At 33.2% G+C, this 18,652-nt stretch overlaps 2 protein-coding genes across 2 annotated transcripts; both read right to left on the bottom strand.

Annotated features, from left to right (window-relative positions):
- Positions 1-7,916: 7,916 nt before the first annotated feature.
- Positions 7,917-8,610, bottom strand: LOC131639236 (non-seed lectin-like; the record flags this gene model as incomplete). The annotated part of the gene is made up of 1 exon (XM_058909733.1): positions 7,917-8,610. A coding segment is annotated over one exon (687 nt), but the record flags the coding sequence as incomplete, so codon positions are not given.
- A 9,033-nt stretch (positions 8,611-17,643) lies between these two features.
- On the bottom strand, positions 17,644-18,433 carry LOC131639257 (non-seed lectin-like). The gene has a single exon (XM_058909754.1). It carries the CDS (start codon positions 18,421-18,423, stop codon positions 17,644-17,646), a length of 780 nt encoding a protein of 259 aa, XP_058765737.1. The 5' UTR covers positions 18,424-18,433.
- Positions 18,434-18,652: the final 219 nt, after the last annotated feature.

The following is an 18,652-nucleotide window of genomic DNA, read 5'->3' as shown; positions in this document are numbered from 1 at the left end:
TCACCCATTCTCAGGCAGCGACAATGTGAACCCACAATCACATGACAGCGAAGATACTGCGTCGGAGAAAGATGCTATGGAAGAGACTTCTAAACCAGAAAAACAAGATCCTCAAGGGACTTCGACTCTTGATGCAAAAACCATTCCTGGGACAACTTTGACGCTTGCCCCTGCGAAGCCTACTCCTTCGGAGCTGGAACAACTTAAGCAAACTGATCCTCTTAGTTTCCTAAAGGCTATCATGAATGTGAATACTTCTTCGCCTTCGGAACTTGATGTCTCTCCGGCTATAACTGTAGAATCTAGTGACAAAGAAGATATTCCTAGCCTCCTCCGACCAATAAAAGAGAGATTCTTTGGGGTCAATCTTGTGGATGTTCTCAACCGGGAACCTATTAAGAGTCACAACTTAAATCAACTTTTAGAGAAAGTAGATTTGCTTCAAGTCTCCACAGAAGTTTCAGAGGTAATTGTTCTGCTAGGTTCTCTACTTGAGCAAATCCAAACCAACATTCTTCGAAAGCAAAATGTCGAAAAAGAGCTATCTGAGACAATGGCCTCTCATGACTCTTCATGGAATTCTGCTGTGGATGCAACGAAACAAGGTGAGGCCCTCAGGCTTAAACATTCGGAAAATCAGAAGGCCTTTGATGATTATGAGAAGAATATCAACTCCTGGAAACAAGAGATAAAAGTACTCGAGGACAAGATAAAGGAAGCTGAACGTTGTCAGGCAGCCATACAAAAATCCAGCCAACAGGATTTGCTCGAAGTGGTGCAGTCGGGAATTAACCATTTCGAGGCTGCACAAAAATTAGTGCCAGAGATCGAAAGATTGAAGAAACAACGGGCACTAATCGAGCTTCGTATGTCTTCGTGGGAGACTCAATACTTGAAGATCAAAAAGGATCTCCTTGAGGATTTTAACTAGCTGTTTCCAATCCTGTTACTTGTTGCATTTTCGTTTTGTAATCGAAACTATTGTAGAAACATCTATTCGTATGCTTGACTCCTATTTTCTTCGTTCATATCTATAATGTTTGCCAGCACTATTTTGGCGAATCTGAATATTTCTGCCAAAATATATCTTTAGATTTTCTACAGTGCTTTTATTTAATACAACGTATAGAACCTGAACATCTTTCGCAGCATCCTTGCCTCTAGACTTGACGTTTCCACTTCCCAAACGCAGTCCAATCAATCATTAACAATTTAAAACCACCCTTCAGTATTCCCAGTCTATATAAAGGGTCTAATATTGCCTTCATTTCTTCATTCATGCGCTTTCTTTCCAAACCAAGCACAGAAAAAAGAAAACACACAACTTCTTTCTCAAAAAACCCTTCTTACCTTGCAATGGCTGAAACTCTTTCCTTTAACAACATCAAAGCCCTTATCAGAGGCGAGTTCAGACTCTCTGAGGATGAACTTGTTCGTAACTTTATCAACATCGAAACCCTCTTTGTCAACCAAGAACTGGACTTTTATTTTGAAGAAGTCTTGGAGGGTGCTATCTACCCCAACATGGTGGCAGAATTCTGGATGAATGCGTCTTTACGCATAGATCCTGAAGGTAGGACCACCATTGATTCTGAAATACGACACGCTCGTCTTAGCATCACTCCCACCACTATTGCCAACTTAATAAGATGCAATAACTCTGGGGCAACTTTTGATGACAACAGTTTCAGCATGACTACTCATCTCATGTTGAGAACTCTTATGGACAACGATCGCTTCAGTGCCAAAGTCATCAGGATCTGGCACCAGATGCTCGTGGGAAACTTCCAACCTCGGAGGATCGATGAGAACAACATCATGGTTGAAGACTTGGAGTTTATCCTCTGTGGTCTTCGAGGGAAGAAAATTAACATTCCTTTGATGATCTTTAAAGGACTGGTTAAGGCTGTCTCTATCGGTGTCGACCGTCAAGGGAGTGTGACCTGTCTTCCATATGGGAGACTCCTCAGTTACATTTTCCTTAAAAAAGGTGTAGTGAGGCGGATGCGCGATTCTGGAGCCAGGGATATGTTCGAAGCTGAACCCTCGTCTGTGCTGTCCTTGGAAGGTTTAGACCAAAGGATTAACTAGCAAGTTTTTACCTTAGGTTTTTTATGCCTTCTCTTTTTTTGTTCTTTTGTAATCTTGGATCCTGTTCTTTGGATCATTTGTAATGCATGTACTTCTGACCTTTAAATGAAAAAATATTTTGGTGTCTCCTTAGACTCTTTTCCTTCCATTTAACAATTTATTCTGATTGTAAAGCCATTTTGATCAATGTGGCGTATATGTTTTGACACATGCCTGACCATTTTGGCTTTTCGTAGTATCCTGAGCATCTACGTTCTTGCAATCTTTACTTCGTACATACTTGGTTTATATCTCTTCAAATATTTCCCGTTTACTCTTAAGATCCTACGATCTTCTGCTAACTCTTCAATTTCGTAAGCATTGTTCGAGAATACTTTTAAGATTCGAAAGGGTCCTTCCCAATGTGGGGACCATTTACCAAGTGCCTGATTCTTTCGATCTACAGGTAAAATAACTTTCCAAACTAAATCATTATTAACAAAAGTTTTACCTTTCACCTTTTTATTATATGCTCTGGACACTCTTTCCTTTTGCCTTTTTATCATTTCCAGTGCTCGAAGTCTGTCTTCGTCCAAATCTACTAACTCATTCATCATTAACTCCCAGTATACGTTGGGAGGAATGTCTGCTTGTCTTTGTATTCTTACCGATTGCAAACATATCTCAATTGGGAGTACTGCATCATGTCCAAACGTCAACTGGAAAGGAGTTGTATTTGTAGCTTCTTTTGGAAAGGAGTTGTGTGTAGTTGTTAGTTTGTAACAGTGTTCCATACTTGTAATTTTGTAGCATTGTTGAATTGGTTTGAATTATGGATATGTTCACAACCAGTGAAGTAATGATAAGTTTTTTTTATGGTTTCCTATATTCTTGCTCAAGTATATGTATGTAACTGCAATGGCATGTTCTATAGGTTTTCTAAAGGAACCGTCCAGTCTTTATGATTCTCCAAAAAGGAAGTATGTGGTAAAACTCATTCTGTTTTTCCAAAGTTATTCTTCCATGTAAGTTATACAATTTTACAGTGACATGTTTATGTGGCTTCAATGAAGGTATAATATGATGACGGAGAAGTAGAAAAACTTGTCATGGAAATGGAATGTTGAGAGCTTATCAAAGAGGGCCCCACAAATGCATTAAGGTCAATTTTCCCATTAGTCATCTTTCGCCTAAGTAGTTTATATGTTCTTCTGTTTCCATTTCCACAAAAAAGAAATTAAATGTCTTTGATGTCTGAGGTGTATGTTGAAAGTATATTGGAGTACTTTTAGATTATCATTTCCACAGGGATTTGTGTGATATCACCGCCGTTCTATAGTTTATACTGTCTTGAGTTAAAGTTACTTTGGGTTTAGTTTGGTAAAAGATCATTCACAAGTTTAGTAGTAAAGATTCAAATTTGGAAAGTTCTAAGTTTATAGAGTTAGATCAAGATTGAAATATTGTATTCCACAAACATTTAAACCATAGAAAGTTAAGATAAAGCAAACTAGATCATCTATATTGATTAACAACTTGTTCATACACAATATTCATAAGAAAAACATACAAAACGTAAGGAAGATTACATCAAAGCCTTGACACCAAAAGTGTTTAGCTATCCAATGACATGGTAGCTTGCACTAGAAGCAAGGAAGGAAGAGTAGCAAGCATCAACGGTGATTTCCCTACGATCAATGCTTGGATTCTTCGATTCTATGTTGAAATACTGAATTTAGGGTTCCTTCGCGTCGTGAGCCCTCCATTTAATGATCAAACACCATAGCGCGCATCGCGCGCTCCTTTGCTCGCGACGCGCGGAAGCCACTGGATTTTGAACTTTGTTTTTTCTTACAGCGCGCAGCGCGCGCTCTAGCTCGTGACGCGCCCTTGAGCAGACTTTGAAACTTTGTCTTTGCAATTGGTTCATCAATCCAAGCCTCAAATTCCATCCTAAAAAGAAAACCCGCACAAAAATCACTAGAAAATAGATTAACAGAAAACGAAAGCTTAATAAACTAAACTACTATTATTTACTTCAAAAATAAACGGGGACCCATAAATATGCGATAAAAATAGTCGAAAGGTACCAAATATAATAGCAAATATTAACATAATTTGGCACCTAACAAAGTACTAGACTTCAAATGGTCTTAGCGTAACACACAAGATGTCCCATAAGTGACCAACAAAACTCGAAGTTTAAACTTTTTCTACCAAATGTATAATGGACAAGCAAAACTTAGTAGAAAGATTTTGGAAAGTTTTAGTGTGCCCTAACATTTTCAATATTTCATAAGAGAATTTTAAAAATTGAATGAGATAAAGAATATTTTCAAATACAAACTATTTATAAAGAATTAGTTTAGTTAAATTGTGTGAATTATACGAGTGGGGGAATAATTGCTGGAGTATTGTAAAATTTCTTTATAATAAAGATGATATTTTATATTACTATAAGTCTATATTCAGAAAAGTATCAGTTGAATCATTTAACAAGAAAATTTCTTATTTTGTGATGTTATATTTTACTATTTGGGATCTTTCTCTCACCACCTTTGCCTTTTTGATGCTACGAAAAGTTTATGCTGTCACTTTTTTTAGTTTAAGTTCAATCTTGTTTTTAATGTGTGATTATTTTTTGTTTATTTTCTTGCATCGGCCGCTACAAAAATGAAAAAAATAACGTTTATTATATCTTGGTTTATCTATTAGCATACTAATGATTTTATCTTTATAAACGGAATTTTGGTTGTTTTTTATTTACTTAATTAACATTAGTTTGATAATTTAGATGTATTGTTGATTAAAAAAATCAACGGGATATATTTATGGCATTGTGTCCAACCATTTTAAAAGTCAAAGTCAAAGATTAAATTGAGCTTTATTTAAATTTTAAAGAATTACATTTATCATGATAAAAATTTAATGATTTAAATCTGACTTAAAGAGCTTCTTATTAGGCGTAATAATTATCATTTTAAATTTTTTCTATTTTTCATATTAGTCTCATATTGAATTACAATTTTTCAATTTTTTTAACTTTTTCTTCTAGACATAATATGGATCGAAAAAAATGTAGTAGGAAATTTTTCGAGAGGCTTACTATATATACCAGATAACTTTTAATATTTCTTTGAAGAATTTTAAAATGGAATAAAAAAAATGAAAATTCTCAAATATAACTATTCATCATGTAATTTTTTGGTTAAATTGTGTGAATTGTACCGGTTACCTATCATAACGGTTATCTTAAACAATGGTTGTCATAAATGTAGGGTCATGGGTTCGATACCCAGCAGCAACCAAAATCTAAACGCTTTTAAAAATTACATAAACATGAGATTGCTTATTTTTTTCTTGCCTCTCATTAATCATATACAACAATTCAAATAGATTTTTAAGATAATAATCTGAAAAATTAAATTAGTCTTGAAAAACAACTTAAACGATCCAATATTTTTTGAATTTCATGCATATTGTAATTCATGATTTCCTTATTAACCCATAGAATTTGATTCAATCCCAAATTCTTCAAAGTAATGTTGATGAATGAATGTCTACCGAGTCTTTCACACAAAATTTGATTTTCTTTACTTTTCTAGTTTATTTTTTAAACCACAAGATTTGTGTGAAAGATTCAAACTAACATCCAATTAGCAATATTGTTTTGAAGAATATATGACATTGAATCAAATTCTATTAGCTAAAGAGAAAATTATTATTTACAAGATAATTGCAATTAAAAAAAAAACATTGGATTGTCAAAAAAAGTTTCAAGAATAATTTAATTTTTTATTTATTATTAACTTAAAAATCTATTTAAATGAATGCACATTCAATGAGTGGTTAGTGAAACAAGCAATCACTTATGATATAACAAATTCACTAATAAAAACATCAAATAATTCAGATAGATTGGGAGAACTTGATAACTAACCTTTCATGTAAGCTATGCATGAAGAGTTGAAAAGATGTGTTTTCTATGGAAATATTATATGAAAGACTAATATAATATTTTCACATCGAACACGAGTTCACAACTGTCTTAGATCCATGTTCAGTGATAAATATTTCTAGTTGCACCACAGATAATTAACATACAACATCAACAACATACAAATAAACACATATAATTCAAAATAAAAATTGTGAGTGAATAACCTTATAAATTATAACTTACAGTTAATTATGAATGAAGAATAAAAACTACTTGTTATTTTTTCCATATTCCTTCTTGATGTTCCTTATATGAAGTAGACACAAGAATCTACACATAGAAGATAAAAAAAGAGATAAGAGAGAATCTAGTAAAAACATAAACAAATGTTTGAAGAAACAGAAACAAAAAGAATCTACTCATGGTCTTCCAGATAGTCAAAGTCAAAGTCAGATTCTTGATGTATAGTCGTAAAGGTAGATTTCTTCTTATAAAAATAGATAAACGTAAACATTCAGATCACATTACATCTAAAATGGATAAACGTAAACAGTATAAGGCAGAAAAGAGGTATTTTAAGAAGGAGATTACCAAGTTGATGAAGAAACAAGCAAAGGAAGAGAATCAAAAGTCTGAGGAAGCTTCAAAAGTTCTGAAGTTTGAAGGAGTAGGCACATCTGCTAATGCCTCTAAAGTGGGAGAAGAGAGAGATAAAGAATAAAATTATCTAATGTAGGCACATATGCTGAGCATCCAAAATGTAATTAATTCCTTTTTAGTGAATAAAAGAATTTCCTTCTCTTAGTGTCTGTTGCCATTTACTTCCTTTAACAACGCCAAAACATAAAGCATATCAAAAACCCAATAATAAATTTGTAACTACACAAAGTTAATGTCACAAAAAGTAATGTGAAGATTTTAGAAATTTAATTCGTGAAAGAAATTCGTTTCCAAAAATGAATGAAGATGGTGAATATTTAGTTATCATTGTTGCCTCGTTCACTAGGGCACCCTTGTGTGTTATGAACGAAATAGGATGTTTGTCATGTTTATTTTAAGTGAAAAAAAAATTCACAACGGTTGCAAGAGACAACAGTAATAAAATATGGAACTAATAACCACAGTTGAATGAAACAATCGTGGTTGCTATACATTTAATTTTTAAATAGCAAAAAATGTTAAGGGTCGTGTGCTTATTTTTATTGAAAAAATTTAAAAAGGTTGATGCTGGGATTCTATGTTTGTCACCCAATTTCTATGATCATAGTTAGATTTAAAAAACGTGAAGAAATGTTTCTTCATAAAATAATAAAATATAATGCGCGTAAAAAATAAAATATTACTATGTTATATAAATGGTTGTGGTAATACATCTTCACCGTAGGTATGTTTTCTAGTAATATCAACTGCCAACATGACTCCGGTTCTCTAGAACATCAAAGGCCACAACGAATAACAACATTAAATAAACGAAAAATCATTATACAAATGATTTTTATCATTTTATTTTAGAAGACAAAATGAAAAAGTTTTTATTTCAACATCTATATGAGAAAGATAAGTCATTATTGAAAGTGGTCTTACACACTTCATGTATATGTAATTATTTATTAATATGAAAATTAATAATAAATATTTGGTAAACACTATTTATTTTATAATTTCAAGCTACTATTAATTCGCATAGTTCAAGCATTGTATTTATTTAAAAAGAAATATATTAAGACAAAACAAAAATATAATTGAAATATAGCAAGAAAATTTAACTGAAACATAGTAGAAAAGCATGGTCTTTATTTTATAAGAAATTACACGTAGCTGCTAGTAAGCAGGGTCATTATTTAGAAATATTAGTTAATTATTACAAGCTGCTGGTAAGTAAGCATAGCCTGTACTGTAGTAATATTATTCATTCATATGTCTGAGACACTGCTTATAGTTGTTTCCAAGTCTGATGCGAATGACCATGAATGAATGTTGTGTGCTACACCAGTTTTTGAAGTAGCAGAAAAACCAATCCTAACAATGTTGGGAAGCACAGTTTTCAAATCAACCGCTTGTGCAATGCTAGTGTATTCTCCATTTTCGTAAGTGACAAGAGCACTCAACTCGTTAGAAGGAGAGTCATATGTTATAGTTACTTTTGTCAATGAATCACTCACCCAATTCCATTTCTCAGTTTTGAGCGAAATTAAAGAGTTGACATCGATTCCAATATGTCTCATATAGGGATCAAAATAATTGGGATAAAGGTCAAACTCTAAACCAACAAATCGATTTATTGCATTTTTACCATCAACTACTCCTAGATATCTACTGTCTGAGTTATTGGGAATCACGGTGTCCAGGGGTGCAATGAAAAAGATCAGTCCATCAGTTGGACAAGGTTGTTCCTCCGGGGATTCTACAACGAACGAAAAGGAAGTGTTAAAGCTGGCAACTTGGCCAGTAGTATCGTTCCAAAGGGTCACAGGTGTTTTATATAAGGCACGTCCTGTGGTTGTAGCTGGAGGTGTTCTGTTGGTGAGTGCCACAAAACCACCGTCTACAAAATGGGCGTCCCCTTGAATGATTAATTCTGGATTACCATTGGTGAGTTTGTTTTTTTTTTTTTTTTTAATAAGCAATTGATTGAAAAGCTCGCACTAGGGGTGCAACCCTTACAAAAAAACACCAAGCACTAAAGATTGCTTGTGTCGGATAAAGGAAGTTTAAACCACTCATAATAGGTTGGTCTAAACTTAGTATATCCGCTATACAACCATCTCCAAGAAAGAAAAACAATGTTAGAACAAATAACATCGAAGCAAAACTCCTCCCCCTTGAAGATAATCGCATTCCTCATAATCCAAATGCTCCATATAGTAGCCACCCAAACAAAATTGATAAAAATTCTTCGATTGCGACACCTCACCTTTTCTTGAATAACACCGAAGCAAAGAAACTCCTCCTCGTTTATCGCCTCCGAAATTCCGAGCCAAATAAAAACTTGATTCCAAATTGTTTTCACCACTTGACATGTGAAAAAGAGATGGGAAGATGATTCAACGGAAGAACCACACATCACACAGTCCGGGCTCGAAACATTAGCAACACCTCTTTTCAATAATTGATCTCTAGTGGGAAGCCGATCAATAAAGAATCTCCAAGCAAAGACCTTAATCTTGGGCGGAAGTTTTAGCTCCCACATCACTTTCAAGGAATTAATCAAATGATAATCCCAAGCAAAAGATTTGGCACCATCAATCACGTGAGTGATGCTCGCAACGGTAAAGTCCTTATACTCATCTAAAGACCACTCAAAAGTGTCGCTACCAAACTCATTAGGCGTGAATCCCCGAATGCGGTCGCAAAACCGAGTCCAATGTGGACTGGCTGCTGCCGCGGCTGAAATGGAGGAGCCGTGAGAATCTCCGGCTGAAAAAAGGCCTCCAATCTCCCACCTAACCGGTCCTCCTATCCGCCTATACGCCTCCGCCACCGTACAACGCTTCCACTGAGACAATTCAAACAAGTCCGGAAATTCCGTGCAAAGAGATTGTTCTCCCAACCAATTATTAATCCAAAAAAGAACATCCATTCCGTTATTGCAAGAACAAATAAAGCAACCGGAAAAACCGTTATCAATAGTGGTCTCCAACAAATTGTTCATGCACATATCTCTCCACCAAATGGAATCATCGCTTCTAAGAAAATCACCCCCCACCTCTTGAATTCTTGTTTTGTAGCAAGCATACCTCACTGTAAAAAATCTTTGCCAAATTGCCTCATTATCATGAAGAATTCTCCATTTCCATTTCAAAAGGAGGGCTTTGTTCATTTCTCGAACATCTCTAACCCCCAAACCACCCTTCTCCTTTGGCCTACACACCACCTCCCACTTAACCCAATGAATGCTTCTCTTTTCAAACTTCCCACTCCATAAAAACTCACTTTGAATTTTCCTTATTGTTTTGGCAATGTTCCCGGGAATCTTGAAAAAGGAGAGTGTAAAAATAGGAATGGAATTCAAAACCGAATTGATTAAAGTTACTCTACCTCCCATTGAAATGTTTCTTCCCTTCCACGAGGAAAGCCGCCTCTTAATATTATTGACCACGTCCAACCACACCTTCTTCCTTCTAGGATTGTCCCCCACCATGATTCCAAGGAACTTGAAAGGAGCCACTCCTTTCTTGCAAGAGAGAAAAGTCAATGCGGCATTCATGTACCACTCACCAACATTCACCCCTATAAAATTGCTTTTGGAAAAGTTAATCCTCAACCCGGAAACCAATTCAAACCCTCTCAAAATCACCTTCAAATGCCAAATATTATCACACGACGCTTCACCGAGAATAATAGTGTCATCCGCAAATTGTAAAATGTCCACACTATCGGCCTCCCCATACATAAAAGGTTTGAAGTTCCCCACCTCTACCGACTTCTTCACTAGAGCGGTCAATCCTTCCATGGCAATGACGAAGAGAAAAGGTGACAAAGGATCTCCTTGTCGTAGACCTCTTTGCACCTTGAACTCCTTAGTAGCACTTCCATTGACCAACACGGACATGTGATTGTTGAAAATACAAGCATCCATCCACTTCATCCACCTAGGGCCAAAACCCATCCCCAACAAAGTTTCTCTAAGATATTGCCAAGAAACGGAATCATACGCCTTTTCAAAATCCACCTTGAGAATGAGACAACTACGATTCTTCCTCTTCGTCCAATCTAAAATTTCATTGACCAAGAGAACACCATCCATCATATTCCTACCCGGAACAAAAGCGGTTTGATTGGTAGACACCAATTTCCCAATGACCTCCTTCAATCTAGCCGCTAAAATTTTTGCAATGATTTTGTAAATGCTACCCACCAAGCAAATGGGGCGATACTCGCCTAAAGATTGAGGGTTGTTGATTTTTGGAATCAAAGCAAGGAAAGATGAAGTGATAGATTTCACAAGAACACCTTTAAGATAAAAGTCATTGCACATGGTGAGTAGTGTGAAGTTATGAATGAAGATAATAGGAAGGTTTCTCACACATATATAATGTCATGGTAGGTATTGTGAAGCCCGCCATCCATTATTATAATAAACATGAAAAATATTACTTGAATCATTTAACATGCTTTATATTTTGTGATGCGATTGGAACACAAATATATCATTCTCTCTCTTCTTCCGTCTTTTTGGTGCTACGATCAGCTCTTACTTTATGCTCTAATATATATATTTTTGTTTATCCTATAATTTAATCTTGTTTCATGTTTGATTGTGTCTAATTTGCTTTATTTGTGTGAGTTTGAAGATGTGGGACTTAAATCATCAATCTATGACACAAGTGTTTGAACTTGTCACTATTGAGTAGCTTAATCAAAATATTTAATGGTATATTTTTAATATTATATATTAATATATTAAAATTAATATTTAATTATTCAGTGTTTCACTTTAAATTTTTTTCGTATTTTATTAATTTTTGTTATATTGAATATTTGGGTATTATTTAGAGCAATTTTAAACTCATATTCTATTTAAAAAGAGGTTATTATCTTTAAAAAACAACATATTGCATAAAAATATATCATACATAAAGTAATAAATTTATATATTACTATACATCATCACTTATTAATGAGTGAATATTAATGAGTCTACATTTATTAGGTGAATAAAATATATTAAACATTATACTAAAACTCATTATTAACAACTCTTTCACGAAACTCATTTTTCAATCAACTTGCGGTGAACTTCATCGCATGCATTTGGCGTTGCTTCAGGCAATGGTGATTTCGGGTTTCAACGAAGTTTGATGGGAAATTGCTCTTCTCATCACACATTCATTCTCTTTTCTCTTATTGCACGACCTTTCGCTCATTTCAGAAGGACATCGCACAACTCGATGAATGTGGGTAGTAGTGACGACAAGCACGATTAAGAAATAAGACAAAATTTTCAGTGCAGAGTATGGATTCGACCAGAGCTTTTCACGGTTCGTATTAAGCATTTGAGCCAAATTTTTGATACAGGTTTTTTTGATTTCAAATTGACTTTTAGTTTAGTAAAGAATTTGATTTACGTTTTCTATTCAAAATTGGTTGCATTTTGGAATTCTTGCATTTTACGGTTTCACTCAATTACGGGTTCTACTACAGTTTGATTGTGATTCGATTTTGGTGTAGATTTTGGTTTGAACTAAAATTAGAAGTATACATCATCATAAAGCTAAACCGGAAGAAAAATGAAGATTTTGTCCTCGCCCGCAAGGTGTTCGATGAAATGTCCTGATACACTGAATTATGGTTAACAGCTGACATGAAATTTTGGTTTGACGTAACACTAGTAATTGGCTGATTAGTTATCGTTTTTTGTCTCGTCGGTGTGGATTTTTCCCACTTGATTTGATTGTTTTATGGTCTTAGCTTATTAGGTAAAAAAATTCGACTGTATTTTTTTTTGTTGCAGCATTAGTGGGAGTACTCTGCACTTCTTTTTTGATCCGCCCACAATTGTATGTTTGGTCTGTTTTCATTTTGTGTGTAGTTGTTAGTTTGTAACAATGTTCCATACTTGTAATTTTGTAGCATTGTTGAATTGGTTTGAATTATGGATATGTTCACAACCAGTGAAGTAATGATAAGTTTTTTTTATGGTTTCCTATATTCTTGCTCAAGTATATGTATGTAACTGCAATGGCATGTTCTATAGGTTTTCTAAAGGAACCGTCCAGTCTTTATGATTCTCCAAAAAGGAAGTATGTGGTAAAACTCATTCTGTTTTTCCAAAGTTATTCTTCCATGTAAGTTATACAATTTTACAGTGACATGTTTATGTGGCTTCAATGAAGGTATAATATGATGACGGAGAAGTAGAAAAACTTGTCATGGAAATGGAATGTTGAGAGCTTATCAAAGAGGGCCCCACAAATGCATTAAGGTCAATTTTCCCATTAGTCATCTTTCGCCTAAGTAGTTTATATGTTCTTCTGTTTCCATTTCCACAAAAAAGAAATTAAATGTCTTTGATGTCTGAGGTGTATGTTGAAAGTATATTGGAGTACTTTTAGTTTATCATTTCCACAGGGATTTGTGTGATATCACCGCCGTTCTATAGTTTATACTGTCTTGAGTTAAAGTTACTTTGGGTTTAGTTTGGTAAAAGATCATTCACAAGTTTAGTAGTAAAGATTAAAATTTGGAAAGTTCTAAGTTTATAGAGTTAGATCAAGATTGAAATATTGTATTCCACAAACATTTAAACCATAGAAAGTTAAGATAAAGCAAACTAGATCATCTATATTGATTAACAACTTGTTCATACACAATATTCATAAGAAAAACATACAAAACGTAAGGAAGATTACATCAAAGCCTTGACACCAAAAGTGTTTAGCTATCCAATGACATGGTAGCTTGCACTAGAAGCAAGGAAGGAAGAGTAGCAAGCATCAACGGTGATTTCCCTACGATCAATGCTTGGATTCTTCGATTCTATGTTGAAATACTGAATTTAGGGTTCCTTCGCGTCGTGAGCCCTCCATTTAATGATCAAACACCATAGCGCGCATCGCGCGCTCCTTTGCTCGCGACGCGCGGAAGCCACTGGATTTTGAACTTTGTTTTTTCTTACAGCGCGCAGCGCGCGCTCTAGCTCGTGACGCGCCCTTGAGCAGACTTTGAAACTTTGTCTTTGCAATTGGTTCATCAATCCAAGCCTCAAATTCCATCCTAAAAAGAAAACCCGCAGAAAAATCACTAGAAAATAGATTAACAGAAAACGAAAGCTTAATAAACTAAACTACTATTATTTACTTCAAAAATAAACGGGGACCCATAAATATGCGATAAAAATAGTCGAAAGGTACCAAATATAATAGCAAATATTAACATAATTTGGCACCTAACAAAGTACTAGACTTCAAATGGTCTTAGCGTAACACACAAGATGTCCCATAAGTGACCAACAAAACTCGAAGTTTAAACTTTTTCTACCAATTGTATAATGGACAAGCAAAACTTAGTAGAAAGATTTTGGAAAGTTTTAGTGTGCCCTAACATTTCAATATTTCATAAGAGAATTTTAAAAATTGAATGAGATAAAGAATATTTTCAAATACAAACTATTTATAAAGAATTAGTTTAGTTAAATTGTGTGAATTATACGAGTGGGGGAATAATTGCTGGAGTATTGTAAAATTTCTTTATAATAAAGATGATATTTTATATTACTATAAGTCTATATTCAGAAAAGTATCAGTTGAATCATTTAACAAGAAAATTTCTTATTTTGTGATGTTATATTTTACTATTTGGGATCTTTCTCTCACCACCTTTGCCTTTTTGATGCTACGAAAAGTTTATGCTGTCACTTTTTTTAGTTTAAGTTCAATCTTGTTTTTAATGTGTGATTATTTTTTGTTTATTTTCTTGCATCGGCCGCTACAAAAATGAAAAAAATAACGTTTATTATATCTTGGTTTATCTATTAGCATACTAATGATTTTATCTTTATAAACGGAATTTTGGTTGTTTTTTATTTACTTAATTAACATTAGTTTGATAATTTAGATGTATTGTTGATTAAAAAAATCAACGGGATATATTTATGGCATTGTGTCCAACCATTTTAAAAGTCAAAGTCAAAGATTAAATTGAGCTTTATTTAAATTTTAAAGAATTACATTTATCATGATAAAAATTTAATGATTTAAATCTGACTTAAAGAGCTTCTTATTAGGTGTAATAATTATCATTTTAAATTTTTTCTATTTTTCATATTAGTCTCATATTGAATTACAATTTTTCAATTTTTTTAACTTTTTCTTCTAGACATAATATGGATCGAAAAAAATGTAGTAGGAAATTTTTCGAGAGGCTTACTATATATACCAGATAACTTTTAATATTTCTTTGAAGAATTTTAAAATGGAATAAAAAAAATTGAAAATTCTCAAATATAACTATTCATCATGTAATTTTTTGGTTAAATTGTGTGAATTGTACCGGTTACCTATCATAACGGTTATCTTAAACAATGGTTGTCATAAATGTAGGGTCATGGGTTCGATACCCAGCAGCAACCAAAATCTAAACGCTTTTAAAAATTACATAAACATGAGATTGCTTATTTTTTTTCTTGCCTCTCATTAATCATATACAACAATTCAAATAGATTTTTAAGATAATAATCTGAAAAATTAAATTAGTCTTGAAAAACAACTTAAACGATCTAATATTTTTTGAATTTCATGCATATTGTAATTCATGATTTCCTTATTAACCCATAGAATTTGATTCAATCCCAAATTCTTCAAAGTAATGTTGATGAATGAATGTCTACCGAGTCTTTCACACAAAATTTGATTTTCTTTACTTTTCTAGTTTATTTTTTAAACCACAAGATTTGTGTGAAAGATTCAAACTAACATCCAATTAGCAATATTGTTTTGAAGAATATATGACATTGAATCAAATTCTATTAGCTAAAGAGAAAATTATTAATTACAAGATAATTGCAATTAAAAAAAAAACATTGGATTGTCAAAAAAAGTTTCAAGAATAATTTAATTTTTTTTTTATTATTAACTTAAAAATCTATTTAAATGAATGCACATTCAATGAGTGGTTAGTGAAACAAGCAATCACTTATGATATAACAAATTCACTAATAAAAACATCAAATAATTCAGCTAGATTGGGAGAACTTGATAACTAACCTTTCATGTAAGCTATGCATGAAGAGTTGAAAAGATGTGTTTTCTATGGAAATATTATATGAAAGACTAATATAATATTTTCACATCGAACACGAGTTCACAACTATCTTAGATCCATGTTCAGTGATAAATATTTCTAGTTGCACCACAGATAACATACAACATCAACAACATACAAATAAACACATATAATTCAAAATAAAAATTGTGAGTGAATAACCTTATAAATTATAACTTACAGTTAATTATGAATGAAGAATAAAAACTACTTGTTATTTTTTCCATATTCCTTCTTGATGTTCCTTATATGAAGTAGACACAAGAATCTACACATAGAAGATAAAAAAAGAGATAAGAGAGAATCTAGTAAAAACATAAACAAATGTTTGAAGAAACAGAAACAAAAAGAATCTACTCATGGTCTTCCAGATAGTCAAAGTCAAAGTCAGATTCTTGATGTATAGTCGTAAAGGTAGATTTCTTCTTATAAAAATAGATAAACGTAAACATTCAGATCACATTACATCTAAAATGGATAAACGTAAACAGTATAAGGCAGAAAAGAGGTATTTTAAGAAGGAGATTACCAAGTTGATGAAGAAACAAGCAAAGGAAGAGAATCAAAAGTCTGAGGAAGCTTCAAAAGTTCTGAAGTTTGAAGGAGTAGGCACATCTGCTAATGCCTCCAAAGTGGAAGAAGAGAGAGATAAAGAATAAAATTATCTAATGTAGGCACATATGCTGAGGATCCAAAATGTAATTAATTCCTTTTTAGTGAATAAAAGAATTTCCTTCTCTTAGTGTCTGTTGCCATTTACTTCCTTTAACAACGCCAAAACATAAAGCATATCAAAAACCCAATAATGAATTTGTAACTACACAAAGTTATTGACACAAAGAATAATGTGAAGATTTTAGAAATTTAATTCGTGAAAGAAATTCGTTTCCAAAAATGAATGAAGATGGTGAATATTTAGTTATCATCGTTGCCTCGTTCACTAGGGCACCCTTGTGTGTTATGAACGAAATAGGATGTTTGTCATGTTTATTTTAAGTGAAAAAAAATTTCACAACGGTTGCAAGAAACAACAGTAATAAAATATGGAACTAATAACCACAGTTGAATGAAACAATCGTGGTTGTTATACATTTAATTTTTAAATAGCAAAAAATGTTAAGGGTCGTGTGCTTATTTTTATTGAAAAAATTTAAAAAGGTTGATGCTGGGATTCTATGTTTGTCACCCAATTTCTATGATCATAGTTAGATTTAAAAAACGTGAAGAAATGTTTCTTCATAAAATAAAAAAATATAATGCGCGTAAAAAATAAAATATTACTATGTTATATAAATGGTTGTGGTAATACATCTTCACCGTAGGTATGTTTTCTAGTAATATCAACTGCCAACATGACTCCGGTTCTCTAGAACATCAAAGGCCACAACGAATAACAACATTAAATAAACGAAAAATCATTATACAAATGATTTTTATCATTTTATTTTAGAAGACAAAATGAAAAAGTTTTTATTTCAACATCTATATGAGAAAGATAAGTCATTATTGAAAGTGGTCTTACACACTTCATGTATATGTAATTATTTATTAATATGAAAATTAATAATAAATATTTGGTAAACACTATTTATTTTATAATTTCAAGCTACTATTAATTCGCATAGTTCAAGCATTGTATTTATTTAAAAAGAAATATATTAAGACAAAACAAAAATATAATTGAAATATAGCAAGAAAATTTAACTGAAACATAGTAGAAAAGCATGGTCTTTATTTTATAAGAAATTACACGTAGCTGCTAGTAAGCAGGGTCATTATTTAGAAATATTAGTTAATTATTACAAGCTGCTGGTAAGTAAGCATAGCCTGTACTGTAGTAATATTATTCATTCATATGTCTGAGACACTGCTTATAGTTGTTTCCAAGTCTGATGCGAAAATGACCATGAATGAATGTTGTGTGCTACACCAGTTTTTGAAGTAGCAGAAAAACCAATCCTAACAATGTTGGGAAGCACAGTTTTCAAATCAACCGCTTGTGCAATGCTAGTGTATTCTCCATTTTCGTAAGTGACAAGAGCACTCAACTCGTTAGAAGGAGAGTCATATGTTATAGTTACTTTTGTCAATGAATCACTCACCCAATTCCATTTCTCAGTTTTGAGCGAAATTAAAGAGTTGACATCGATTCCAATATGTCTCATATAGGGATCAAAATAATTGGGATAAAGGTCAAACTCTAAACCAACAAATCGATTTATTGCATTTTTACCATCAACTACTCCTAGATATCTACTGTCTGAGTTATTGGGAATCACGGTGTCCAGGGGTGCAATGAAAAAGATCAGTCCATCAGTTGGACAAGGTTGTTCCTCCGGGGATTCTACAACGAACGAAAAGGAAGTGTTAAAGCTGGCAACTTGGCCAGTAGTATCGTTCCAAAGGGTCACAGGTGTTTTATATAAGGCACGTCCTGTGGTTGTAGCTGGAGGTGTTCTGTTGGTGAGTGCCACAAAACCACCGTCTACAAAATGGGCGTCCCCTTGAATGATTAATTCTGGATTACCATTGGTGAGTTTGTTGAAATTGAAGGAAAGTGGTTGAGCTGAGTTTATATTTGTGGCCAACAGGAAAAAGAAAACAAGAGAGAATAGTCTGTGAGTTGGAAGGTTTGTGAGATGAAAAGCCATGGTGAGTAGTGTGAAGTTATGAATGAAGATAATAGGAAGGTTTCTCACACATATATAATGTCATGGTAGGTATTGTGAAGCCCGCCATCCATTATTATAATAAACATGAAAAATATTACTTGAATCATTTAACATGCTTTATATTTTGTGATGCGATTGGAACACAAATATATCATTCTCTCTCTTCTTCCGTCTTTTTGGTGCTACGATCAGCTCTTACTTTATGCTC

This window comes from Vicia villosa, unplaced genomic scaffold, assembly GCF_029867415.1.
Source record: "Vicia villosa cultivar HV-30 ecotype Madison, WI unplaced genomic scaffold, Vvil1.0 ctg.002570F_1_1, whole genome shotgun sequence".
NCBI lineage: Eukaryota > Viridiplantae > Streptophyta > Magnoliopsida > Fabales > Fabaceae > Vicia > Vicia villosa.
The sequence above is the reverse complement of the archived record's forward strand: the minus strand, read 5'-3'. Positions and strand labels throughout refer to the sequence as shown.

Bases quoted from the DNA above. Each gene is read 5' to 3' on its own strand.
- LOC131639257 (XM_058909754.1), bottom strand. From the start codon at position 18,423: ATGGCTTTTCATCTCACAAACCTTCCAACTCACAGACTATTCTCTCTT.